Source organism: Ceratotherium simum, chromosome 29 (assembly GCF_057802395.1).
Source record: "Ceratotherium simum simum isolate JZ-2026a chromosome 29, ASM5780239v1, whole genome shotgun sequence".
Classification (NCBI taxonomy): domain Eukaryota; kingdom Metazoa; phylum Chordata; class Mammalia; order Perissodactyla; family Rhinocerotidae; genus Ceratotherium; species Ceratotherium simum.
Window position 1 is genome coordinate 26,217,823 of NC_141928.1, and position 26,870 is coordinate 26,244,692.

The following is a 26,870-nucleotide window of genomic DNA, read 5'->3' on the forward strand; positions in this document are numbered from 1 at the left end:
TTATGATATTAAAAAATATCATAAGATATTTTTCTGTGTTATAACAGAGATGTTTTTAATGGCTGCCTAATAGTATTTGGAGTAGATTCACCATAATTTACTTAACTATTTTCCTTACTAATCAACATTCAGATGTTTTCAGATGATTTTCTTTTTTCATTTAAAATAATACTCAGTTCTCATCCTTTCATTTTGTGGTACTAAAACACATTATTATTGTTAAAAGCATATATTAAAAGCGCACTAGACAGCTGTAGACACTTCTTTCCTGAGGATCGGTTCTGATGTTCAGCTTTCCCTCCTGGTCAGATCTTAGAGTCTCTGTGGATTGTTATGAGCCGGAACGTGAGCCTGCTTTTCACCACTGTCACTACACTGCTGACCATCCTCTTCTACAGCGGGACTGCCCTTCTCAACTTTGTGCTGTCTCTGGTAGGTACATACGATAAGTGCACATCACATTTCCTTCCACAGTAAAGCGTATTCTTGGTTCCATTTGTTTCCTTCCTTTAGTTTCCAGACGTGAGTTTTTAGGCGATACTGTCCTTTGTTTTGCAGATAATTTTCCTGACCACACTATTTTATCTGTTAAGTTCCAGTGATGAGTACTACAAGCCGGTGAAGTGGGTGATAAGCCTGACACCACTGTCTCAGCCAGGTCCTTCTTCTAATATTATTGGCCAGTCTGTGGAAGAAGCTATCAGGTAGGGATAAGATTTATGCTATTCTAATTTCCTTCAGAAACTGCTTTCCATGAGGAGCCCATTTTCTGTCTTGAGCCTTCCTAAGAACATTCACTGCTAAACTAGTGACGGACATTGGTATTTTCAAAAAATTTTATCTCCTCCTGAGAGGATAATATAAGCAGTGCAAATGTTGATAAGAAAAAAATTCAACACGGTTTCAGTACCCTACTCTTGAGCCTGTGATGTACAGAGATTTGATGGCCTGTGCCCACCAGCTTTCCGTCTGCAGGCTCTTGCTCTTCTTCTTGCTCTAGCTCCTGACCATCACGTCACTTGCTCGGGAGACACCGTGTACCTCCCCTTCTTTCAGAACCCTCCTTCTCTTCTCAGGAAGTCTGGCTTTGCTCAGGGAGGAGAGTAGATGGTCTGTTTCTTCCTCTCTCCCTCTGCAGCTGAGCTGTGCCCTCAGGAGCGGGTACTTTGGATACTGGAAGTGTGAAGTCTTTGGTTATCTCCAGGGTATAGGCTCTGTGTGCATCACAGGTTCTGTTCAGAAACTTCCATCATGTTTTCTGTGGTCCATGTGTTGCAGGCTCGGTCTCTGAATGAGATGATTCTTCAACTTGTATTCTCCATACTCTTTCCAAGTCCCTGGCTCCTGCCCCTTTCTTTTTCCTCTTAGCATTTCAGGTAGGGAGAGGCCTTTTGCAGCCCAGGCCTATCTCAGCTCTTTCTCCAACCCCTGTCCCTCACTGCTGTTAACTCATTAATAAGATTCTACTACATTTTTACTTGTTATGAATAGCTACTCAAATTAAATCCTCATGTTATCCATTAGCTCTCCTTTTTCTAATAGGTTGTTAGCCAGGTGGTTTTAAGCTTCTCTTGAATAGTGAATCTTTGGCTGACATTTCTATTTTTACATATTTTTAAAAAATACTGTTGCTTGGAACTAGTCTTCTGCAGAAATCCTGATTTGACCTGGTAATCCTGTCTGACTGAGCTTGGCTTATTTTTTCACTATATTCGTGTAACAGCTGGTGAGGATACCCCTTTGATCTTTGGAAAACTCTGTGTTGCATTCAAATAGGATGAATGCTCCTAAAATATACTCTCTCTGGAAACTTTGGTGGGTTTTCTCCCTTTTTCCTACTAGCAAGGCCTGGGTAAAGTCTTCATCGATATTTTGCTTCCTTGATTAGACATCAAGTGGGATAAAAAAAAAAAATCTCTTGTCCCCTGTGGTGCCCTCCAGTAATCACATGCGGCCATCTTTGTAAAGATTCCAAGTTTGGGAGGGTGTTATCTAATGTAACAGCTCTCAGGGTGAAGTTGTTCTTCAGGAAGAACTTACTGGCTTTAGCATCCCTTCTAAGCCTATTTAACCATTGGTTATCATCTTTATTGAGTAAATGAAATGATGAAAACTCCAGCAATAGATTAACTATCTAGGTGACATCTGTCTGACACAAAAAAGTTTCTGTAAATACTTTACCGAAAGGAAAAATAACCTTCTACCTTACCAATAGGTTGGAGCTATTGAATCAACCATATCAAAGGCTGGCAGAATCCTCTAGTCAGTGTGACTTAAGCCAGGTTTTACAGAAAATATCTACCTTGTCCATAAACAACTTCAAGAAAGATATACTTCACTTTCTTAAAGTAACCTTTATTAGCACTGACTCTTATTCTCACAAAAGCTTCTCTATCTTCAAATCACAGTTCTTGAATTTTCTCTGTTTCTGCTTTCTTAGAGTGAACCACTTGATGACCATTCTCTAAATGTCTATCGAGTCACGGTTTTTTCATGGCATATGTGGTATGAAAACCAAATTATCCCTTGTTTTAAACTTAATTCTTTAATGTGGTGGTTGCTTGGAATTAGTAAGCAGAGGTGTGATTTGTACCTAGTCCAGCTGATTGAAAGCACATATGCTTCTGATATACCACGATGCCTTCTTCCAGGAGGAGCTGGTTGGGGAGAAGATCGTGAGTTAAAGTTGTGGTACTGCTAAGACTATTCAAGTGGATACATGAGGCTGGTGGCTAAAAATTCAGGTTTTTGGCTCAGGAGGGAATTTGAGATTTAGAGAGTGTGGTCATCTACAGAGATATGAGGAAATATCTGTCTTTTTACAAATGAGATTTGTCTTATCTTCTTGGGATTGCACACACTAATTATGCACTGTAACAGTACCCCATGTCTTGGTTCCAAAGTATACCGGAACAAAAGCCATTCATTTTATTATCTTATTTTTAATACAGAAAAAAATTTAACAACCCTCAGTACCAGAACTCTAATCCTAATGGTTCTCAAAACTGATAGATTTTTCTGAGTCTGAAAAATAAGGTACAGACTAGAGAACTTGTTATAGCCTGGGCCATTTTTCTAACCACAGCTATATCAAGTTATATAAATTAAAGATTTTAATGCAAGATGATTTTTAGCAGTCTTAGTGCTTTTGGTCTATTTCTTTCTTGGTCAAATTCAGGACTTCAATCAAAATGTACAGGTTTTCCATAGATGCCTCTGAAGAACCTTCTCATATATATGAGAGCGGTGGGTTCTAGTTCTAAGAGCTCTTGTCAGATTTTTCATTCTGAAGGATTGTGTTCAAGGTGAAATATGTTTCTTCATGGACAAAGATTTTAAGAGGAAAAATACTATACAAATGATTATGAAAATATTATAATGTCTGGAGAGTGCAGTTTAGTCTGCAAATTATCAGATACAGATTTTATAAGCTTCAATCATTAGTCGTCTTCAGTGTTGCAGTTGAGTGGAAATCGTTAAACTCATTTTATATGACCCATCAATAAGTTAAAAGTGGAATTGACGTTGGGAGTTAACTGCGTGAGAAGACAGTGAAAATGTCTTTGTTCTTCAAGCTTTGCCTTTTGAAATACGTGGTTACTTGATAGTCACTGTCTCATTGAATTTTTGAACCTTAATTATTATTCTCAATTCTGAGTAAGTAGTCTTCTAAATTGAATACGTTTGTGATGGGGTTTTCATTTCATGAATTTTTGGGATAGTGGCATGTATCCTTTATCTCCAAACCATTTTCCTTCCCCTAGAGCATGTTGCGTCCCGAATGTTTGCATCACACCCTTCTTTCCTGATGCTCCCATTCTGCTTGCTCTGGTGGAGATATTGCACATTACTAAGTTGCATGTTGTCACGGCCTCAGTGCAATTTAGTGTGTGTGATATTTTCACATGAGTGCATGCACACGGGTATGGCTCTTGCTTGTGGGATTACAGCTTTTCAGTGCTGGTGGCTGGGAATCCTACTGATTAATTAGGTGGGAGAACGTATGTACCATGAGATTTTCATTTGGAAAGTGAACATGCGCCCTGCTTCTATCCCCCAGTTTTGGAAAATTAAAAGTGTTTGTGTTAAAAAAAAATCAGCGTCAGGGGCCAGCCAGGTGGTGCAAGCAGTTAAGTGCGCACGCTCTGCTTGGGCGGCCGGGGTTCGCAGGTTCAGATCCCGGGCGCGCACCGACGCGCTGCTTGTCGGGCCATGCTGTGGCGGCGTCCCATATAAAGTAGAGGAAGATAGACACGGATGTTAGCCCAGGGCCAGTCTTCCTCAGCAAAAAGAGGAGGATCAGCATCAGATGTTAGCTCAGGGCTGATCTTCTCCACAAAAAAAAAAAAAAAAAAAATCAGCGTCGATCCTTTAGTAAATCAGTATTTCCATTTTTGGCTTTGAGCAAATTAAGTATTCATTGGAAAGAAATTCTCGTGGATTTAAGGTTATAAACAGTATTTGTTTAAATTAAAATGTATAAAATTTGTTTAAATTAAATGTATAAGAGTTTAAAGCTGTTAGAAAATGTGTTTTCATTTATACGGAGAGATATCTCACCTAACACTGGAATAGAGAGACAATCTCTTTTTCATAATTGCAAAAACTAAATTAGCTAGAGTTCTTAAATAATAATCGAGTCAGTAAATATAATGCCTTTTTAACCTACTTGATTCAAGATCGGTTTAATAAACCTAATCCTCTATTTCTTTACGTTTCCAAGGAAAAGAACCTTAAAACATTTTGTCTTGTATTTAGTGTCTCATTGTGTTGCTTTAAAAATTGCTAAATTCATTTTAATAGGCTTATAATACAAGTACTATTGAGATACAAATGTTTGCTGTTTGCCTGTATAATTGAGACGCCTTGTTAATTTTTTAGTTAGCATTAGAGTAGGCATTGTCAAAGAAACAAGACTATGAATTAATGAGATAAGAATACTGAATTAACATTACTACTGCCATAGCCTCCATGTGATCTAATGTGATGCCACTGTTGTACGCTTATGTGTGTGACTCACTATTTCCAGTGGGAATGGAAGGCTTCATGATGGCAGCTTCTCCCTCTGCTCCTCAGCAGTGCTCTAGGTCTGCATGCACAGCATGGCCATTCCCTTCTGGAGTGGGAAATCCAATGTTCACTGGGTTTCTGTACATCTTACTGTGGAGCTGTGTCACTGGGGCAGATGAACCAGGAAGGGGAAGGAGATGTAACTTCTCAAGAGAAGTAAAGTAATAATCAAGGGAGCGGAGGGATTCTTTCCCCGACTGGTAATTTTATGTGCTGTCTCTGGAAGCTGGCCTGTCCCTCTCCACTAGCTCACCTTCTACTTGAGGTGCAGTGTTTAGCAGGAAGGGGAGAGTACTGTTAAGTAAATAATAGCTGTTGATTCCTGGGGGAATGATTGTCTGCCAGTCTTCCTATTTGACCTTTAGAAAGAAAAGAGGGCAGAACCAGTGTAAGGAAATGTCGGGAGTAGGCAGCATTTTATATTGGACTCTTTAGTCTTGTTTTCTTTGTTTCTTTTCTTCTTCCTACTTGTCTGCAATCTAGGGCCCTGTGTACTCTGAGGGCATAGAGCTTCTTGACTGTGGTTTATCATTCTCCCCACCCCCTCCTTGCTTCAGATCTCATTCCATTAAAAGCAGGTCATCTGATCAAATCCTGAGTTGTCTGCCTAATTTTCCGTCACTCAGTTTAGAAAAGTAACAAGAGCAATCTTTTGGTCAGAAATGAGAGTGAGCTGATTGTTACGTGAAGTATTAGGAAACTTGTGAAAGATTAACAGTTTCAGCTAAGAGTTTATAAAGAATGAAGACAGAGAGCTGGTTAAGAAGAATTAAAATTTTAACTAATCATTTGAAATCAGTTCAAGTCCCTGATGCAGAGGAGTTAGATATGTATAGTTGTGTGAGTCGTGGACACACACCTTTACTGCAATATAGTATAAATATACAATAGTATTTATTAGGGTAAAACTTAGAAGCACACAAAAAGCTGATTGTGTATGAACTTGGAGCTTTTATTCACAGAGAGATATGCTTAGGTGAGGCCCTAACTGGATCAGATGCACTGTGGCCGGCCTTCCAGTAGACGGGAACCCTGCCCGGGAACAGTCTACATATGACGCGAGGCAGGGGGACATCTCGAGGACTGGCTGACAGTGGAAGGTCTCTGCATGAGGACGTGGCCTTGTAGAAAGGAGGAGCCTCAGCTCATGGGCCGGTATCAGTCTCTCCTTCCACTGAGCTAAATCAGACCTGCCGAGCCAGCTCAGCTGAGCTACCAGAAGAGGGGAGGAAAAGAGCCTCCGGCATCTTCTGAACTTGATTCTCTCCAATTGCTGAGTGCTGGGAGAGCCTGAGGATGTAATTAGAGAACAACTGTCAGTAATCTTTGAGAATCACTGAAAAGAGAGGTCCTAGAACACCGAGCTCAGGCACATATTCTTCTATTCAAAAGAGAAGATTGAGGTAAAGAGTAGAGGATGATGATATATTACATACATATTAGACTGGTGAACTTGATTCAGGTTTTCTGGACATTTCTACAGTAGGTGCTTGATTTTATGGTTGTGAGCAGTTACACAGGAAAGGGTAATGCCCAATGACACCGTGTATTCACCTAGCACAAGTCACATGTAACCACCCTTACTTTGAAAATGCTGCAAGTCAGAGCTTTTGTGATTTTTGCAAGAGATTTGATGAAGTGTGTCATAATGTCTGTCTTTGATGGCAGGACAGGAAAGTGCTCACTGAATCTGAGTACCCAAAAAGTGTTGATCAATGGGTTGATATCAGTGAGTGAATGAAATGAGAGAATGATCTTTCATTGGTGTGATTGTAACAATATTTTTGCATTGATTAAACTAATGATTTCTGGTAACTCATTCAAACTGTATTGTGTCTGCCATTAGTTATGTGCCAGATAATGTTTTATTTGATTCTGAGAGTAAATTATTACTAGCAGTCTCTGAACTTTAGATTCCAAAGAACCTGAGAGATGAGTGATTAAATACTCACTCATTTTGGGTCACTGCTCACATAGCCCGATCAGTACCTTACAATTTAAAATAACTAATCCAAAACTTTGGGATATGCTGCTTGCACTCTCAGCATTGCCATAATCCTGTTCCTTTTAAGCACAAAGCAAAGATGGGTGTACTTCCCAAACCTGGAAGGAGAAAAGAGAAACTGACTCTGCATTATTTTTACCCTTACTACATTGCTAATTGGTAACAATGACACATTTCTATAATAGCACCACTTAATTAAGTGCTTGCTGTGCACCAGGCACTAAGCTTAGCACTTCAATTGCGTTATTAATCTTCATAAAAACACTATGAGGTAAATGCTATTATCTCTATCTTACAGTCAAGGACAGTGAGGCTCAGAGAAGTTTTTGTTTTTTAATAGTTTTTTTTTTTTTGAGGAAGATTGACCCTGAGCTAACATCTGTTGCCAATCTTCCTCTTTTTTTTTTTTTTTTCTCCCCGAAGGCCACAGTATCTAGTTGTATATCCTACTTGTAGGTCCTTCTAGTTCTTCTATGTGGGATACTGCCTCAGCGTGGCTTAATGAGTGGTGAGTAGGTCCGTGCCCAGGATCCGAACCTGTGAACCCTGGGCCGCCGAAGCGGAATGCGCAAACTTAACTGCTGTGCCACCAGGCCGGCCCCTCAGAGAATTTTCATCGTTTTCAAGATCATGCCACTAATAAGGGACAAAACTGGAATTCCAAAGCAGTTGGTGGTAGAGCCAGAACTATTTCAGGTCTTGTGACTCCCATGTTCTGTGACTTTCCCTGTTCTTTCTGCTGAATCCATGTCCTGTTATTTCTCCTTCCTTAACATTTCTCCTTCATTTCTGCATCCTTTTCTCATTTTCTTCCTCACTGCTACTCCATTAGTTCTCACTGTTGTTCTGTCTCTTAGTAGTCTCCTAACTACTGGGCCCTTGGCCTCCAGTCTCGGCCCTTCTCTCAGTCCATTCTCCACCCTAACATTTGCTGAGTACTCACCATGTCCCATCACTGAATTAACATGCTTTGGCTATGTTATTTTACTGATTCCCTGTTAGGTCCCCTCATTCATCTGGAAAAGAGACCTGTGGTCAGAAATCAATTACTTATCTATTAAACTGGGTGTATAGCTCAGTTAAGAGAGGGGGAAACCCTCACAATGAGGGCCTGAGTTTTCCAGGTGAAAAGGCAGGAACAGCTCTCTCTGGAAGTTGTTGGCTCTGTGTACTAGATCACTCTGGCGCACTACCTCCCAGTCCAGGCACCCAACTCACTGAAGGCCAAGGCGTTGGCGCCGGCGTGGGACACAGGAGTTCTACATCTAGCTGTGCCAGCAAGGCTTGGGTGCCCACACTGTGAGCACCACACGTGGCTTGTCTCATCTCTCATTGTTCCTGTGTTCCTCGGCCCCTTGCCCCCATGTTCTACTTTTGTTTTCTGGAACATTTCACTCTAATAGAATGAATAGGACCCCAGTTTGTCTCAAGCTGGGTATACTGAGCCCCAGTCCCCTGTTGGAAGTGGCCAGTTAGAATAGGCATTATCAAATCAAGGCCCTGTCCAGGACCAGACGCAGACTGTAATGCAGCTTCCCAGGCTTCTGTTGGGTGGTCTCTTGGCTTTGAGGACTGTTAAGTACCCAGTTGACCTGCATGAGAATATCTTAGTAATGTATGATAGAAATCTGGATACCAAAAATGAATATTCACCCAACATCTTGGCCTTTAGTGAGTTGGGTGCCTGAATTGGGAGTTATTACACAGAATGATCTAGTACATAGGTCCAATAATTTCCAGAAGAGTTTTTTCTTGCCTTTTAATTGTGACTAGCTCAGGCCTGCCCTGCTCTCAGTTTGAGCTTTTTTCTTCTTTCTTTTCTTTTTTCAAAAAAACATACTGGACTTCCAGTTTAACAGATCTACCTGATTTCTGACCAGGAGTCCCTTTTCTGCACAGATGAGGGCACCCAACAGGGAATCAATGAAATAAGCAGATGCAGAGCATATAACACAGTGCTTGGCACATAGTGGGTTATATTAGTTTCCTATTGCTGCTGTAATGAATTACCATAAACTTAGAGGCTTAAACAAGACAGATTTTTTATTTTTCAGTTCTGGAGATCGGAAGTGCTAAAATCAAGGTATCAGCAGGGCTGCATTGTTTCTGAAGGCTTTAGGGCAGCATCCGTTTCCTTGCCTTCTCCAGCTTCTAGAGGCTGCCTGCATTCCTTGGCTTGTGGCCCCTTTATCTTCGTGGCCAGTAGCATAGCATCTTCGTGTCTCTCTTTCTAACCTCTATTTCTGTCTTCATGTCTCCTTCTCTGACTCTGATTCTCCTGCCTCCTTCTTTTTATAAAAATTTTTTTATTGAGATAAAATTCACATACATAAAATGCACCATTTTAAAGTGTACAATTCAGTGGTTATTAGTATATCCACAATTTGTGCGACCATCACCACTAATATCAGAACTGCCTCCCTCTTATAAGGACTTTTATGATTACATTGGGCCTACTCAATAATCCAGGATAATCTCCCCATCTCAGGATTCTTAATCACATCTGCAAAGTCCCTTTTGCCTTGTAAGGTAACATATTCACAGGTTCTGGGAGTAGGATGTGGACATTATTGTGGGGCCATTATTCAGCTTACCCCATGGGTACTTAGCAAATGTTAGTTTCTTTTGACCTTACCTTCTCAATTCTGATACACTAAGCTCTTGAGGTAGTATAAACTTCTAGAGTCTTCATCATCATCACAATCCTCTGAGCACTGATCTCAAGAAACCTGATGACAACAATAGCTCCAGTAATAGCTATTGTTCATTGAGCACTAGTGTGCACCGGGTCAGTTACTAGGGGCTTCAGATGCGTTGTCATTTAGCTTTTCATGAGCTGAATTGCTCCTTCTGTCAGTATCCATCCACATAATACCATAAGTATGAAGTTTAGCCTCACACCTTGAGGAGGTGTGCTATGATGTAGCAGGCAGTGACTTCTGGCTGGATGTTCATGGACTATAGATTTTCTCTAAATTGGGAGATCAAAACAGTTGCTAGTGTTTTCTAGAAAGTTAAACAGATACCATATGACCCAACATCTCCACTCATAGGCATTTACTGAAGAGCAGTGAAAGCATATGTCCACACACAGACTTGTGCTCAAATGTTCATAGCAGCATTATTCACAGTAGTCCCAAACTGGAAACAGCCCAAATGCCTATCAGGTTGTGAATGGATAAACAAATTGTGGTGTATCCATATAATGGAATACTACTCAGCAATTAAAAGGAACAAACTACTGGTATACGCAACAATATGGATGAATCACAAAAGCATTGTACTAGGTGAAAGAAACCAAACACAAAAAGCTACATAATGACAGTGGGAATGCACGTGACACTACTGAACTGTTCACTTAAAAATGGTTAAATGGTGAATTTCATGTTGTGTACGTTTTACCACAATTTTATTAAAAAGCAATGTAATGTATGATGTTCTGTTAATATGAAATTCTAGAAAAGGCAAAACTTTGGTGACAAAGCATATTTAGTGACTGTCAGAGATCAGAGTTCAGGGAAGGATTGACTATAAAAGGGCATGAGGGAACTTTTTGGGGTAATGGAAACATTCTATGTCTTGATTGTAGTGGTGGTTATGCAACTATGTATACATTTGTGAATTGAATTGTATGTGTAAAGTTGGTAAGTTTTATTGTTTGTAAATTATAACTCAATACTGCTAATACAAAAAAAGAGAGGAGAAAAAATGGCTAGAAATTTGAGGGAGTTAAAAAATTCTGTCTCCTAGTAAATCATTAGAGGGTTTTTGTCTGCTGTTTTACAAAGCTTGTGTACCAGATCATAAGTAATAAGATAGAGGAGAATATGTTGTCTTTTCCCCCCTCACTGGGTTACATGAATCTGCAAACAACACCTAATGCATTTAGGGTCCACAAAATTACTTAAAACTTGCCTAAGTGAGAATATTATGAACAATCAATATTCCTAGAGGTCGGAGAAAGTGGAGTATGTGCTGTGTCCTACATGTGGTTTCCTTTTTGCCACCCAGAGGGATGATTCAGTTGAGATATTCTGTTGCACCTTTGATGTCAATTTAGTTTTGGCTTGAAAATTTTTAAATAACATAAGGTTGATGAAAGTACCACGTCTATATCTCTTTTCATTGACCACCCCCCTGCCCCAGTTCTAGTCAGATTCTGTGCTTTTTTTCTTAGACTTGATTCTCATTAATCTCTCTGTGGTATTTGATATTATTATCTCCTGCTCTCAAAAGCTTCTTTCTCCCTTGGTCTCTGGGAATAGTATACTCTAGTGGTTTTCTTTCTACTACAGAAATGATTTCATTATCTCTTTGGCTGGTGTATCTTTGTCCTTGGATCCCTTGTGAGAATGGAGCCCATTGCTCCATTTTCTCTACTCTTGCCCCTTGGGATATCTTATCTTTTTCTATGATTAATCCATTCTGGCGCATCTCAGATGTCTTATCTCTAGTTCTCTACTAAGCCTTGGCTCTTATTTCCAGCTACCTCAGGGTATTTTCATCATCCTTGTTTCTTACCATTGCCCAAACTAAATGTATTCCCTTTTCTTCCATGTCCTCTCCTGTTCTGGGCTTTTCTGTGTCTTTGAGATACTGTCATTCTTTTCCCCTCAGGTTTAAAACCTGAAGCTCTGCCATTTTCCTTTTCCTCTGTCTCCTCTATTTAGTAACTGTTCAGATCTTTTATATTTCCTATGGGCTATCTCCTTTACTTTCAGTCTTTTTGACACCACTTTAATCTGTGTCTTTATTGTCAGAGGTCACATGGTACCTTTAAGACATTCTTGAGTGAAAGGTGTTGGTTGGGATGACAAAGAAGGTTTCACGATTTGGGAGCCACTCTGTCACCAAATCCATGTCTCAGAACCCTCTTAAATGACTGAAGCACTAGATTCCAGGGCTTGGCTTTGCTACAGTACACTTCTTGGGATGCTTTGGAAAAGCTTGGTCTTTCCTTTTGTGTGTACATTGTCACCTTTGCTGCCACGGTCTCTGCTTTTTCCATTGCAGACGGCTTTTCCTTCTCGTGAGTATATGAGTATGCCTCCCCCGTGCCCCGCAGATTCCTGGTTTTTGTAACTTCGGAATACCTTGGGATAACTTAAGGTTTGCTGCCTTGGTGCTCTCTGAGAAGTTCCTTATTTCTCCTCCATACACAGTACCACGTTAATAATCGTCCAAGCAAAAGCAAAAATGAAGTGCCTGAGATTGCAGATTTTCGTGTACTTCATTCCTGTTAATCACCAAATGTGTGTGTCTGTTTTTACCCCTCTTGTATTTTCCTCTCTGATTTTGCTTTGGAGTTAATAAGATTTTTCTTTCCATAGATTCTCTCCCAATGACTGGCATTCTTTGGTAGCATTTGTAGAAGTTACTTTGTAGGCTTGGTTGCATAGTTGAAGACGTGAGAAAATTTTGTTAATGAGAAGAAAGACCCATGAAATTCAAGTTATATTATCCCTCACTTGGCTCTTCCCAGAGGATAGAGCTGGCCACAGCCTGGATTTCTTAGAGTTTAACTATATCCTCAGCTATATGATGTTCACACTCAATTTTCTTTCTATTAATTTTGGCAGTGAAAAATCTGCTTTAGAAGTGAAAAGTGGATGAATTATTTCAGCGAATAGGGTATTTTAAGGTGTTTTCTTTCAGTTATTTTTTCATCAGAGAGAAATTTAAAGAACAGTTTAGTAAATGCATTTCAAGGTTTTAAAATAAGATCTTTATCTGTCTTTGAAACAAATGAAAACACCATTCTCAGGCCATTGGAAAAATGGAAGCTATTATCAGATTTGGAATGAAGCAGCCAGAAGCCGAGAAATGTTGATTTTTCTGAATCACAATATGATCGATCCTGTGTTTATTTATTTTCTCTTTATCTTTGGGCATTCTAGAGGGGTGTTTGATGCTTCCCTCAAAATGGCTGGCTTCTATGGATTGTATACCTGGCTGACTCATACTATATTTGGCATCAATATTGTCTTCATACCATCAGGTAACAACTGTATCATGACTTTTCTCTGTCCTCTGTTTAAAGTTAAGCCATTTTACATATGTTGGGAAATGTCATCTTTCTCAAATTTTAAAATAGTAAATTTTGAAATCTATTCCAGATTAGGACCAGAAATATGATTTGTAATGTTTATTTATTGCTGCATCCCAGTAGCAAGACTAGTACCCAGCACATAGAGAGCACTGCATCAGTATTTGTTAAATGAGTGAATGTCCTGGCACTTAGCACAGCACCTAGCACATAATTGGTATTCAACAACTGTTTGACTTGAACTGATTGGCAAGGAGCAGTGAGTTGTCAAATAGTTTTGTCCCATGAAACGTATGGCCGGGGGGCAAGATGAATGCCTATGAGGGCCCATAAGCTGTCTGCACACCTCTTCAGATGTATTCTGATAATACCCCGGTTCCATAAGCACCAGGATGGTTTAATGAATGTCTTTTGCTTTTCCTCTATGTTATCTCTGCTCCTCTCCTTCTGCTTTTGCTTCCTTTATTTCTGTGGCTACTTGTCTTCCTAAAAACATCTGCCTTCCACATTTACCGTTTTTCCCCCTTCTGTCTGTGCCCCCTTACTTCTTTACATTCCCAAGTTCATTCAAGTTCTTTCCTACTTCAGTGTCCACTAAGCCACCCTCTGACATGCAAGCAGCCTGAGAGCACATGGAGGTGGTTGTTTCATAACAACCCTGTGAGGCAGGCAGGGTAGGTGGTGTCCTTGTTGTGTAGATGAGAAACCACTGTTTTCCAAGATCACATACCTGGTTTTTTTTTTTTTTTTTTTTTGTGAGGATATCAGCCCTGTGCTAACATCCGCCAATCCTCCTCTTTTTTTGCTGAGGAAGACGGCCCTGGGCTAACATCTGTGCCCATCTTCCTCCACTTTATATGGGACGCCACCACAGCATGGCTTGCCAAGCAGTGCGTCGGTGCGCGCCCGGGATCCGAACCAGCGAACCCCGGGCCGCCGCAGCGGAGCGCACGCACTTAACCGCTTGCGCCACCCGGCCGGCCCCCACATACCTGGTTAATGTTAGGACCAGAACTAGAATCCATGTCTGCTTGTCTTTTAGTCTGGAGAGGAGCCGAACTCTCTCTAGAGTGCTTGAACCTACATAGTGCTCTGGAAGGGGGCAAGCGTGAAGTTGAGGTCTTTCAACTAGCAGAGTTTTTTTTTTTTTTTAAATTACATTTTATTTTTATTAGAAAGAAGCAAGGTAAAGAATATACGTTCATATTTGAGATTTAGAAACTAATTTCTGGTTTGGCTTTGGACTCAGTACAAATTTTGACCAATGCTCTATAGTTATATTATAGGACTGTGTATTAACTAAGCATTGATTCGGAATAACAACTACAGGACGCTAAAATTTTGTTGCTTAAAAAAACAGATTCATCAAGTAGACACACACTTTAGAAAGATTTCCATATCAAATTTTAAGATATTGGACCTTCTATAACTAGCAGATGCAGTTAAACAGGGCATATCATTCCCCTAAAATTTAAATTTGTATTTGTTTAACTTGTTTTGGTGGACGTTTTTAAGTGGGAGGAGCTAGTGCTTAGATTCTGCTGTTTTGTTGTTGTTTTGATGATGATGATAAATTGCTCTTCTTCTTGTAATCTTTTATTAGCTTTAGCAGCAATCCTTGGAGCAGTGCCGTTTCTGGGAACATACTGGGCAGCAATACCAGCAGTTCTAGACCTGTGGCTTACACAAGGCTTAGGATGCAAAGCCATCTTACTGTTGGTTTTCCATCTCTTGCCAACGTACTTTGTAGATACTGCCATCTATTCTGATATATCAGGGTAAGTTTTCCACAGAACTTCTGAAGTTGCTGGTGAATCATAGCCTGGGATTTCTGTGGCCTTTTTAAAGGAGGTTTTTTTTCTTTCAAAGATAGGAGAAAGGACAAGTGGTGGGATTTTTAAGTGAAGTAGTCTTTTGCGATCTCACTGATTTAATCAAAGTTTAATTTAATATGATTAATATCATTTGCAAGGTATACTATTTTGTTATTATATAAATATTATTTACAGTATATGAGACCCTAGGTTAAAATAAAATTGTGAATAATCTTCTGATTTAGTGACATTTAACCTAGGCAAGAACTGTTACTAGATATATGTAAAATATTTTAAGTACAGTAATGAGTTAGTGGTTATTTTCAGAACTTCTTTGCTTTTGGAGTAAAACATCAGGTTGTATGTCTGAGGATTTCCATGTAAAACCAGATCTTATCAATGTAACGTCTGACAAGCAGAGCTCTCTTACTTAAGATAATGTAGTATGGTTCTGTGATGAATACAGGTTAAATTTAAGGCAGAAGTCAGACTTTTGCCATATGATATAATACATAAAGTATCTGTCTGTTTTTGTAGGTTTTGATATCTCTTTTAGAAATTGCATGAAGTAAATCAAGCCAATTCTCATTTAGTCATTTAGTCTCATTCTCATTAAAATAAGGAATATCCAGATTCACATTGCTTATTTTAATCTAGGATGTGACCAAATGTTGAATTTTGATGAGCTACTCAAATTCAGAATGTTAGGACAGTCCTACTGAAACTATCATAATAATTAATGTATTAAATTTTCTTTAAGTAAAACTCACAATCACAATAAGAGTAGACGGGGTCTAAGTTTATAGAGAGAGTACCCTTCAGTTAATTTGAAATTATGTAGAGACAAATTGTTTGCCACCTTGCTTCCTCTCTAGTAAGTTACAGTAGGAAGTCAATGATGTAGAACTACTCTGAAGCCCTGAAGTTCCAGAGCAAAAAAGAAACAAGCAACTAAATAAGCAAGCCTTAGGGGAACTTCTATGCCTAAAACTTGAGAGAGAAAGTTAAAGATGAAAGGAGAACATCAGGGTGTGGTTAATGTGTTTAGCAGTTGAGATTTAAACAGTAAACGGTAGTTACGTGATTTATAGTTAACTGCTTTCATTTCTTTAAACTTCGCTATAAATTTTACATTAAGGTTTCTAGCTCAAATTGAAGACTTACATGTGGTTTTTATTTATTTATTTATTTTTTCCCCCAAAGCCCCAGTAGACAGTTGTATGTTACAGCTGCACATCCTTCTAGTTGCTGTACGTGGGACCCGGCCTCAGCATGGCCGGAGAAGCAGTGCGTCGGTGCATGCCCGGGATCCGAACCCGAGCCGCCAGTATCGGAGCGTGCGCACTTAACCGCTAAGCCACGGGGCCGGCCCCTACATGTGGTTTTTTCTTAATAAAATAATACCTTATTTAACCAGCATCAATAGGAAATGAAACATTTTGCATAAATTGTTTTATTTGTTTAAATTAAGCTTTTATTTAAAAGCTCCTACACTTTTTCTTAAGCTTTCAGCATTTTTTATAGAAATTCTCTTTAAAATGTATTGTTTAGGGAAAATGCTTTCTTACATAGCATACATGGAATACTGCCCTAAATCCTTTTTTGGAATGAGGAAGACAAATAAATTATGAATATAATGTATTGGTTTCCTGAAAACTGGCTCACCTTAAATGTTACTTATTGACCTATAATATAATACAAGACATCCTTCCAGAATTTTTAGTTATTTGCCCCTCACTACATTGTTCTAATCATCTGTGTTTAAAAACTAGAAACAAACAGAACATACCTTATTTCCAAGTCCCTTTTATGTCAGTGGTCATTTGTTATCATTATCAATGTGCTGTGCTGCTGTAATCTACCTTATTTCGTTCCAGTTATGTAAGTGATAGTGAAATAAAAATCTTGGGTTTTGTGACAGATATTTTCCTCATGAGGCCTGCGTTAAAAACTATATTTTAGGGCCCGCCTGGTGGCTTAGCGGTTAAGTGCGTGCACTCTGCTGCTGGCGGCCCGGGTTCGGATCCCAGGCGCGCACCGACGGACTGCTTCTCTGGCCGTGCTGAGGCTGGGTCCCACATACAGCAACTAGAAGGCTGTGCAACTATGACATACAACTATCTACTGGGGCTTTGGGGAAGAAAAAAAAGGAGGAGGATTGGCAATAGATGTTAGCTCAGAGCCAGTCTTCCTCAGCCAAAAGAGGAGGATTAGCACGGATGTTAGCTCAGGGTTGATCTCCCTCACAAAAAAAAAAAAAAAAACAACTATATTTTAGGAGGTTGTCAGAAGTCTAACCTGTGAATAACAGAGATGCTATTATATTGTTGTCATCTTATAAAAAGCATAATTAATTGAGTTACATGCTAAATTGTGCCCACTTAATTATCCTTGACGGAGGTAAACCTAACAGGTGACTTAGATAACCAGTCCTAAGCCAACATTAACCCATCTCAGGCAGCCACTTAATGGGTGCAAGGTAACCTTAACAATTGAACTTTACTCCTTCAGATGCTGGACCTATAAAAAGGCAAATGTCACACATGTTATGTAGGCGGAAGAATTCTTGCATTTTGATATTATTACAATCAATGTTCAGTTATCTGCATTGAGATAATCTAAAGAAAGCTGATAATGCATCAAAAGCCTGGTGTATTAGAGAATGAACACTGTGTTAAAGAATGTATTTCAGATTTACTCCAAGGTTTCTGCTTGTTAAAAGTCATGAGCTAATCTGTGTGCTCTCCATTCCAGAGGTGGCCATCCTTACTTGACAGGCTTGGCAGTGGCTGGCGGAGCATACTACCTAGGCCTGGAAGGAGCAATCATCGGGCCCATACTTCTCTGCATACTTGTGGTCGCTTCCAATATCTATAGTGCCATGCTAGTGAGTCCCACAAACTCAGTGCCCACGCCAAACCAGACCCCATGGCCTACTCAGACTCAGCGGTGAGTTAAAGCAGAATGATCATAAACTGTGTGTGAATTTGAATTATCCAGTCTCTGTATTTTTGACCTGTGTAGTCTTACAGGTATTTCAGTGCCCGTGCTCTGCTCAAGATTGTAAAAGACACTAAATAAATAGAAATAATTTGTTTGCAGACATTTGGGCTTCGTATACCAGGAACATTTAAAAACTAAGTTGGGTCAGAATTGTTAATGTCATGAAAGACCAAAAATAAATAAAAAATATAAAAGACTGTTTGGGGACATGGTATAGTAGATTAAAGGAGACTCAAGAAATAGGACAACCAAATGCAATGCATGAATTCGTGACAGGATCCTGGATAAGGGATGAGAAGCCTCTATGAAGAACATTTCTGGAACAATCAGAGGATTTTGAATGTGGACCAGATATTGAATAGTATTATTATATCAATGTTAAGTTTATTAAGCATGATAATGATAACTTTGGTTGTGCAGCAGAATATCCTTTAGGGGTGAGATGGCGTGGTGTCTGCAGCTGATTTTCAAATAGTTCACCCAAAACTGAGATGGGAGAAAGTAACTGTAGCAAAATGTTAACAATTGGTGAATGTAGATAAAGGATGTATGGTTGTTAATTGTACTAGTCTTTCGATTTTTCTGTAGGTTGATACTTTTTCAAGATAAAAAGTTGGGAAAAAATTACTTGAGTGCACCAGTATGGAGTTACAACTTGTTATTTTCCAAGAACAGACATTGAAATCATAATTGCTGTCATCTGCTTTCACTCACATTTCATAAAATAAATTATAATGTAATATAAGTTATAATTTTAAAAATGTTCCTGATTGTGTCATAATTTTAAAATCTTTTATTCGGGTATATCTTAGACGTGATGAAATGCACATCTTAAATGTACAATTTGATGATATTTTTCATATACCCATATCAAGATATGGAATATTTCCCTTTCTCTAGAAGGCTTCCCCATACCCCTTCTCAGTCGGACCCCTTCTCTGCTAATAATCTCACCAGCGTCACTTTAGATTAGTTTTGCCTGTTTTTGAACTTCATATAAAGGGGTCATGTAGTATGTACTCTTGAGTCAGGTCTCTCTTTCTCAACATCAGATCTGTGAGATTCACCCATGTTGTTGCATATAGCAGTTCATGCTTTTTTCTTTGCTGTCTAGTATTCCAGTGTATGCCTTTATTTAATCATTGTAGTATTGGTGGACATTTGGTAGTTTCCAGTTTCTGACTGTTATGAATCAAGGTGCTGTGAACTTTCTTGTGCAAGTCTTTTGGTGGACATGAGTACTTACTTCAGTTGAATATATACCCAGAAGTAGAATGGCTGGTTATACATCTGGTTTAACTTTTGTGCATACTTGCAAAACAGGTTTTCTATGTGGTTGTACCAGGAATTACATTTTAACAACAGAAAAAGTAAGAAGGACTTTTAACAACGAAAAAGCAAGAAGTCTCAGATTAAAGGATTTTAACTTTGCAGAGACTAGACTGCATTGTCTTTATTATTCTCAGTTGGAAAATAATGTTTCCTGCCATTGCGTATTCTAGTGTAATTGAGGAGTCATTAGCAAGTTGATTCTGAAAATGTATTTAATGAAACTTATATTTTTATTTTAAATTCTTGAAAAATGTGATTCTTCTTTTTTTAAGTGTTATATTTTGTGAAGAAAGACGTCCTTTAACTCAGAACAAGGAGAATAAAGTTTCTGAGTTAGAGCTGGTTGGTTAGAGGGCCATTTTAGCTAATGCAAGACCCTTACTTGATGGCAGGGAAAAATCAGCTCCTTATAAGAATAAAAGGAGAGGATGTACTTAGCTGTTTTTAACGAAGGCTTCAGTGACTTTGGGGATGGGGACATTGTAATATCCTTTTCTGCCTTTGGCTCTTAAGAGTGGGTACTTGGGTACCTGAGAAGCCAGTGGACAGTACGTGAAAGCAGTAGAGAGCACTTGCCAACTGGATACCCTACCTCCTTGGGCTCACCAAACAAGAAGCAAAAAAAGAAAATTGGTTGACCAATATTTTGCTATTATTTTAGGAGAAACTTTTAATGATTCCAAGTTAGTAAAGCAAGAGTTAGTTGTTTTTGGTTTTTTTTTGTTTTTGTTTTTTTACTGAGGAAGATTCACCCTGAGCTAACATCTGTGCCAGTTTTCCCCTATTCTATATGTGGGTTGCTGCCACAGCATGGCTGCTGATGACTTGGTGCCCTGGGAACTGAACCTGGGCCACCAAAGGGGAGCACGTCGAACTTAACCACTAGGCCACTGGGGCGAGCCCCAGGAGTTAGATTTTAAGGTGAAACAAAAGAAACTAATATGAATACCTCTAAAGGCAAATGACCTTTTTCTCCTTGTCCCCTTCTGAAGGTAGAAGGTTGTTAATTAGGTGGTATGGGGGGGTTGAAAAAAATAATGTGAGGACCCGTATAGCCGTCATCTTTTTTTCCTTCAAAGTTATTTATGCATGTAGTTTAAAGAGTCAAAAATTTCTACAAAGCTTGTGAAGAGTAGCAGTCCTTTGCCTTCTCCCTGCCCCACCTCTCTCCCCTTAAGAGGAACCACTTTTCGACTCAATTTGGTCTTGACCTCTATATCTTGAAATAACATGTTTATTTCTTGATTTTTTTCATGTGTAGGCATTATCTATTTACTTCCCTCTTGGTAAGTGAGAAATTCTCTCTTTTACTACCCATCCTCCCAATATTAAACTGTGATACTGGCTAGATCAATATTTAGTGTTTAGTTTATTATGACTGTTGATTATATTCATATTTGAGCCTCCTCCTATATTCTGTCTATATTTCCTTGCCTATATAACTTTTTACTTTCCTTTGAGTTATAAAGATACTGTTTTTTATTTGCTTTGTTTTCTGTGGACTTACATCTCCGTTCCTTCAGTATGTTGAGTATGTTGGGTTGCATCTGGTATGTTGCAAGTTGTAGCTTCCTGAATAAGTTGCTCATGGAGTCTTCTGATTTGCTACAGCAGAGTGCTGTCCTCTTGCCTGCTGTGCAGCTGGACCCTGGAGATTCCCTCAACTCCCCTCTGTTGGAATCCTTGTTTCCCATAGGATTTCTCCTATCATTTTCTTTCTTGATTTATTCCCTCTTTTTGGTGGAGCACATCCTCCTGTAGATTTTTGGGAAAGAATGCGTGGGAGGGGGCTGGCCCCGTGGCTTAGCGGTTGAGTGCGCGCGCTCCGCTGCTGGCGGCCCAGGTTCAGATCCTGGGCGCACACCGATGCACTGCTTCTCCGGCCATGCTGAGGCCGCGTCCCACATACAGCAACTAGAAGGCTGTGCAACTGTGACATACGACTATCTACTGGGGCTTTGGGGGAAAAAAATTAAAAAAAAAATTAAAAAAAAAAAGTGCATGGGAGGTAAATTTTGGGGGACACTGCATGTATGAAAAGGCTTTTTCTGGGGGCTGGCCCTGTGGCTTAGTGGTTAAGTGCGCGCGCTCTGCTACTGGCTGCCCGGGTTGTGATCCTGGGCGCGCACTGACGCACCACTTATCTGGCCATGCTGAGGTGGCGTCCCACATACAGCAACTAGAACGATGTGCAACTATGACATACAACTATCTACTGGGGCTTTGGGGAGAAAACGGGGGGGGGGGGGAAGGAGGAGGATTGGCAATAGATGTTAGCTCAGGGCCAGTCTTCCTCAGCAAAAAGAGGAAGATTGGCATGGATGTTAGCTCAGAGCTGATCTTCCTCAAAAAAAAAAAAAGAAAAGGCTTTTCCTAAAGTCATGCATCGATAGCTTGTGTGGGCAGAGAATTCTATGTTTGAAAAGTTTTTCTTTTAGAATGAATGTCATCTTCATTGTCTTCTAGCTTCCACGGTTGTTGTTAAAAGTCTGAAGCCATTCTGAGTCCTGATTCTTTGTAATTTAACTGTTTGAAAGCCTATAGGATCTTCTTTTGTTTTGTTTTATCTATTTTTTTTGTTCTGATTGGTACTTGATAAGACCTTTAAAACCAGAAACTTACGTTCTGCAGTTCTGAAATTTTTCTTGAATTATTTCATTAATGATTTCCTTTTCTGCCGTTCAGAAACTTCTTTTAATGCTGACCGTCAGACACTGGTCATCTTATCTTTTCTTTGCTGTTTTTCTATTTGGATCCATTTTCTGGGTGATTTATTCAAACTTATCTTCTAACCCCTCCATAGAGGTTTCCATTTCTGCTATCATATTTTTTCAGTCTGGTTTATTGAGGTGTTATTTACATAAATAAAATTTACTTTTTTAGTATACAGGGTCTTTATTAGTTTTCTAAGATATGTAACAAATTACCACTAACTTAGTGGTTTAAAACAAAGTACACTTATTATATTAAAATTTCCATGGCTTGGGAGTCCAGGCACAATTAAGCTGGGTCTTGTGCTTAGAGTGTGACAAGGCTGCAGTCAAGGTGTCAGTTGGGGCTGGGGTTTCATCTGTGGATTGGGATCCTCCTCCAAGCTCTCTTGTTGATGGCAGAATTGGTTTTCCTGCAGTTGTAGAACTGAGACTTGCATTTCCTAGATCTGTCCCTCTCTGTAGGCAGATCATAACATGGTTGTCTGCTTCTTCAAGGCCATCAGCAGAGTATTTTTCTGACTTCTGTTTCTGGCTGCTAAGACCCTTTTTTAAAAGGCTCACCAGATTAGTCTTGGCCCATCCACCATACTCTCCTTTTTGATTAAAGTCAACTGATTAGGGACCTTAATTACATCTGCAAAATCCCTTTGCTTTTTCCATATTAACACAACAGAATCATGATAGCAGATGTTTTTGTCTATTGGCTCATATTAAGAGTAAGACACTCAGGAGCTGTGGGCTGGTTATTATGTGTGTTACTGTTATATAATCTGGCAGAGCCGTTGTCTTGTGCAACCTTTGATGTCAGTGCTTTTTCATCCCCCTTTTGGGCTGGTACATTCCTCAGAGAAAGATCTAATCTCCTGCCTAGAGTTTGACAGCTTGGCTGCCATCATCCTGGGTGCCAAGGGGGAAAGGGACCAGACACCGTTCAAGATGTAAACATGCATATAATCTCCTAGTGTCAGTATGTACCCCCAGCCCCATCTCTGCCTGTTATTCCCTGGTCCAGAGACTTTTTGTTTTACTTTCTCCAGAGGGATAAAAAACTCTAATTTTCTGCCAGTGATAGGGGCAGTTGCTTGGCCAGGTGTAGGTGGGCGAGGATATTGGAGCGGTGGGGTCTTATTGCTGTTTAAGCAGACTTTAAAGCAGTCCTCCTGTATTTAGCCCCCCCCTTAACCCAACTTCCAGAGTTACTTTATGTCACCGATTCCTGAGCCTCATGGGAGATTTTGCTGAATAAATCAGATTGTTTCTTGGTTTTTCCCAATATTGGCTCAGGATCAGCGTTTTGGGTGTGCTGGGTCACAGCACTTGTCCATCTGCTTTCCACCTTCTAAACGTTTGTTGCTCTTACTGCTTATGTTCTTTTTTCTCCCTTTTTTCAGGTAAGTTTATGCTTTTAAAAAAATACTTTTACTGTCATTCTAATGGGCTTTTGAGAGGACCTGAAGGAAATTGTGTTCAATGCATCACTTTTTAGTGGGAAGTCGAAGTGACCTCTTAAATATAACAAACACAACCACTGCTGACATTTATTGGGACTTAGTGTGTGCCAGGTTCTGTGATAAAACTTTACATGTGTTATCTTACTTTATTTAATCTGTCCAATGTTTTCATATGAGGTTAGGGATGATTGTTTTCCATGTTTTATAGGTGAGGAAACAAGGCTCAGAGAGGTTAACTTGCCCATAGTCACATGGCTAAAAAGCAGGTGAGCTGGTGTGCTTCAATGAATGATCTAACTAGTCTCCCAGCCTCTTCTCTTACTGTTCTCCAGTCCATTCTCCATAGTACAGCTGACATGTTCTTTTCAAAATGCAAGCATGTCTGATGGTGAAGCTGTCTTACTGAAAATGGCCTCCCCTTGGTTTTAGGAGGACGATCAAAATCCTTGGCTTAGCTTGCAAGGCCCTACATGATCTGACCTGTGCCTGCCTCACTAATCCTCAAACATTTTCCCTTTGCTGTCTGAGCCGTAGCCTTCCTGCTTTTCTATCAGGGCCTCAGATACACCAGGCCCCATTCAAACTCTGGGCCTTTATATACGCTCCTTTCTCTATCTGGAGACTCTCCCCTTCCCCCGTCTCTCCTTGCGTAATTAACTACTAATCCTTCTTCAGATCTCAACTCAAATGTCAGTTCATCAGAGAAGCTTTCCCTACCCCAAGATTAGGTTACGTTCTTCCTGCTAGTTTAATGCTTTTATAGACAGCATCTTGTACCTTTTCTTTATAGTACAATTTTTATTTATAATTTTATTTGATTATTTGTCTTTTCTCTTCCCACTTGACTGTGGTTGCTATTACTGCAGGGGCCATGTCAGTTTTAGTTACTGGTGTATCCACTGCACCTGTCAATAGTGTTTTGTACTTGGAATGTGCTCAGTTCCTAGTTGAAGGGATGAGTGGGCTGTGAGGGAATAGTCAGTACAGAGGCATGAGCTATGGAAGGGCTTGCCTTATGTTGTTACAGTGTGATAATAGAGGGTGGGTGGTTGCATTTTATTAGGCAGATGTACCTTCTAATTGCAGATGCAGGCACAGGGGGCTAAAAAGACACATTTGCAAGACTATTTCTATGTACTACCTCTATCTTCAGATGGATGAACAACTATCCCGAAGAAGGGAGGACCCCTTTTCTCGGATTTTCACTGTTAGTGGTGAATGTGGTATTTGATGGGGGTGAGTGTCGTGGACGCAGCACAACATTGGGCTCCCAACTATTTTGGCCTCTACTGAATAATCAGAACATATCACCTCCTGTGTTCTCTGTTAACACTGGAACTGTTTGAGAAGTGTGGAGACGGGCAAAAACACTCCTGAAATCATGCATCTTAGAGTACTTTCTTGATTTTTAGGTTGTGGAGTTTGTTTTCCAGGAGATAATTGAGGTTTGTTTAAGATCAGTGTTACTTCTATAGCACTTTACACCCCCACCCCACCGCCCCTGAACATCTAGAGAATGTGTACTGTTGAGATGGAAGATTCTTAGTAACTGTTTTCTCAGCTTGCTTTACTTTGTTGTCATTCTGAGTCCTTCTGGAGGCTTTCTTGGCCTGGAGGCAGAATTGAATAGTAGGTATGAATTTCAGGGTTACAGCTAAGCGTACTTGTCAACAGAAAGCAGTCACTAGGCCAACCACAGTCTTCATCTTATTCCATGCATCTTTGCCCTGAGGCAGAAATTTTCATTCATAATTTAGAAGAATTGAAATGTTAGAGATTCAGACTTGCAGATATCTTAGAAATTTGAGATGTCAAAGAGTGAAGTTAGAAACCTGTTGAGTGTTAGAAAATGCTTTGTAATATGGGCCAGTTTTTGGTTATTGTTTTTAAAGATTTTCTAGGGCTTCCCAGCATTGAGTGCTACTTGAAATTCATATCATCTGAGACAGCTTGTAGTCAGTTTTGCCTGTACACAAATGTAAAAGCACAAACTTGGGTGAGACTGTGAAAAACAGACATATAAATAGGTAGATACATAAATATCTAGAGCAATGGCTTTGAGGAGAGAGTGTGATTTTGCTCCCCTCTGGGGACATTTGGCTGTGTCTAGGGACATTTTGATCGTCCCAACTCTAGTGAGTAGAGGCAGGGATGCTGCTAAACATCTTATAATGCACAAAAATGTCAATAGTGCTGCTATTGAGAAACCCTGATTTGATTGATATATAGATAGCTGGATATTAATACATAGAAAACATATGTGTGTATATGTAAATCTTAGTTTTGGGGAATTTTTTTCACAGTATAAAAAATATTTAAGGAAACAAAATTTATTCCAATTCTTTGACCTGTCAGCATGTATTCAACATGATGGGTTTGGCCATGTCACACATAAACGCTTTCATAGCCACAGGAGCCGTAGCCAAGAAGCTTACCCATTCATTCCTGAACCCTGTTTCTTTGGCGGAAAGAGGTTAGGGCACCATCCGGTGAAAGAGCCTTGAGATAACTCAGCATCCTTTAATGTAATCTCTTTTCTGTAACATTTTACCTGTGCCCCTCTTGACATTGAAGTATTTCCAACATTATGCTAAAAGGTTAGTCTTTCGTTTACCTCTGCCGTGCCTATCTAACATTCCTAAATATTTGAATGAACTGAAAATTGAGAAGACAAAACGAGTAAGACAAAAGGAGAAAGAGAGGTAGCATGAGTATGGAATTACTTCTGAAGTTCAGATTATCTGCTGTGTAATTTTTAGATGATTTGTACCTAATGACAACTTTTTGTTGTCTTTTGTTTATACAATTGTGAGCTGTTCCCTGAAGTTTTGGAATACTTTCCCTATATTCTATTTTAGGTCTATTTCTAAGGAAAAAGTTGAGTAATCTTTTTACATTAACTAACACTTGGTTGTAGATATAAAAATAAAATGGGCTTTATTTGACTGATAATCTAAGAAGGAGCAATATCAGTATAGTGATGTGGCTGCAAATTAATATAACTTGAAGACTTCAAAATTGTTTTGAAAAACACAAACGTTTTAAGCTCAAATATTTTTCTATGTACCTAATTGGTGATATTGTTGTAAAGGAAGGAGCAAGGTAACTTCTATCTAAATAAGGATGGTAATAAACTTGTGCTTCAAGGGCCGGCCCAGTGGTGTAGTGGTTAAGTTTGCGTGCTCTGCTTTGGTGGTCTGGGGTTCGCAGGTTCGGATCCTGGGTCTGGACCTACACACCGCTCATCAAGCCATGCCATGGCGGCATCCCACATACAAAATAGAGGAAGGTTGGCACAGATGTTAGCTCAGTGACAATCTTCCTCAAGCAAAAAAAGAGGAAGATTGGCAACAGATGTTAGCTCAGGGCCAGTCTTCCTCAGCAAAAAATAAATAAATAAGCAAACTTGTGCTTTATAGCTGTATCATTTAAGGT

The 26,870-nt window shown here is 39.6% G+C and overlaps 1 protein-coding gene across 2 annotated transcripts in view; it reads left to right on the forward strand.

The window, feature by feature from the left end:
* TMEM245 (transmembrane protein 245) overlaps nt 1-26,870 on the forward strand; it is a 93,391-nt gene that overhangs the window by 59,866 nt on the left and 6,655 nt on the right. Inside the window, exons 12-17 of one of the 2 annotated variants that reach the window (XR_015548957.1) lie at nt 310-432; nt 559-704; nt 12,973-13,073; nt 14,725-14,899; nt 17,690-17,884; nt 23,644-23,701. Coding sequence is in view for 1 of the 2 variants with exons in the window: in XM_014782055.2 (XP_014637541.1) it covers nt 310-432; nt 559-704; nt 12,973-13,073; nt 14,725-14,899; nt 17,690-17,884 (740 nt within the window). In the remaining variant the exon portion in view is untranslated. The remainder of the gene's footprint in view (nt 1-309; nt 433-558; nt 705-12,972; nt 13,074-14,724; nt 14,900-17,689; nt 17,885-23,643; nt 23,702-26,870) is intronic. The other variant, XM_014782055.2, reaches the window with a different exon arrangement.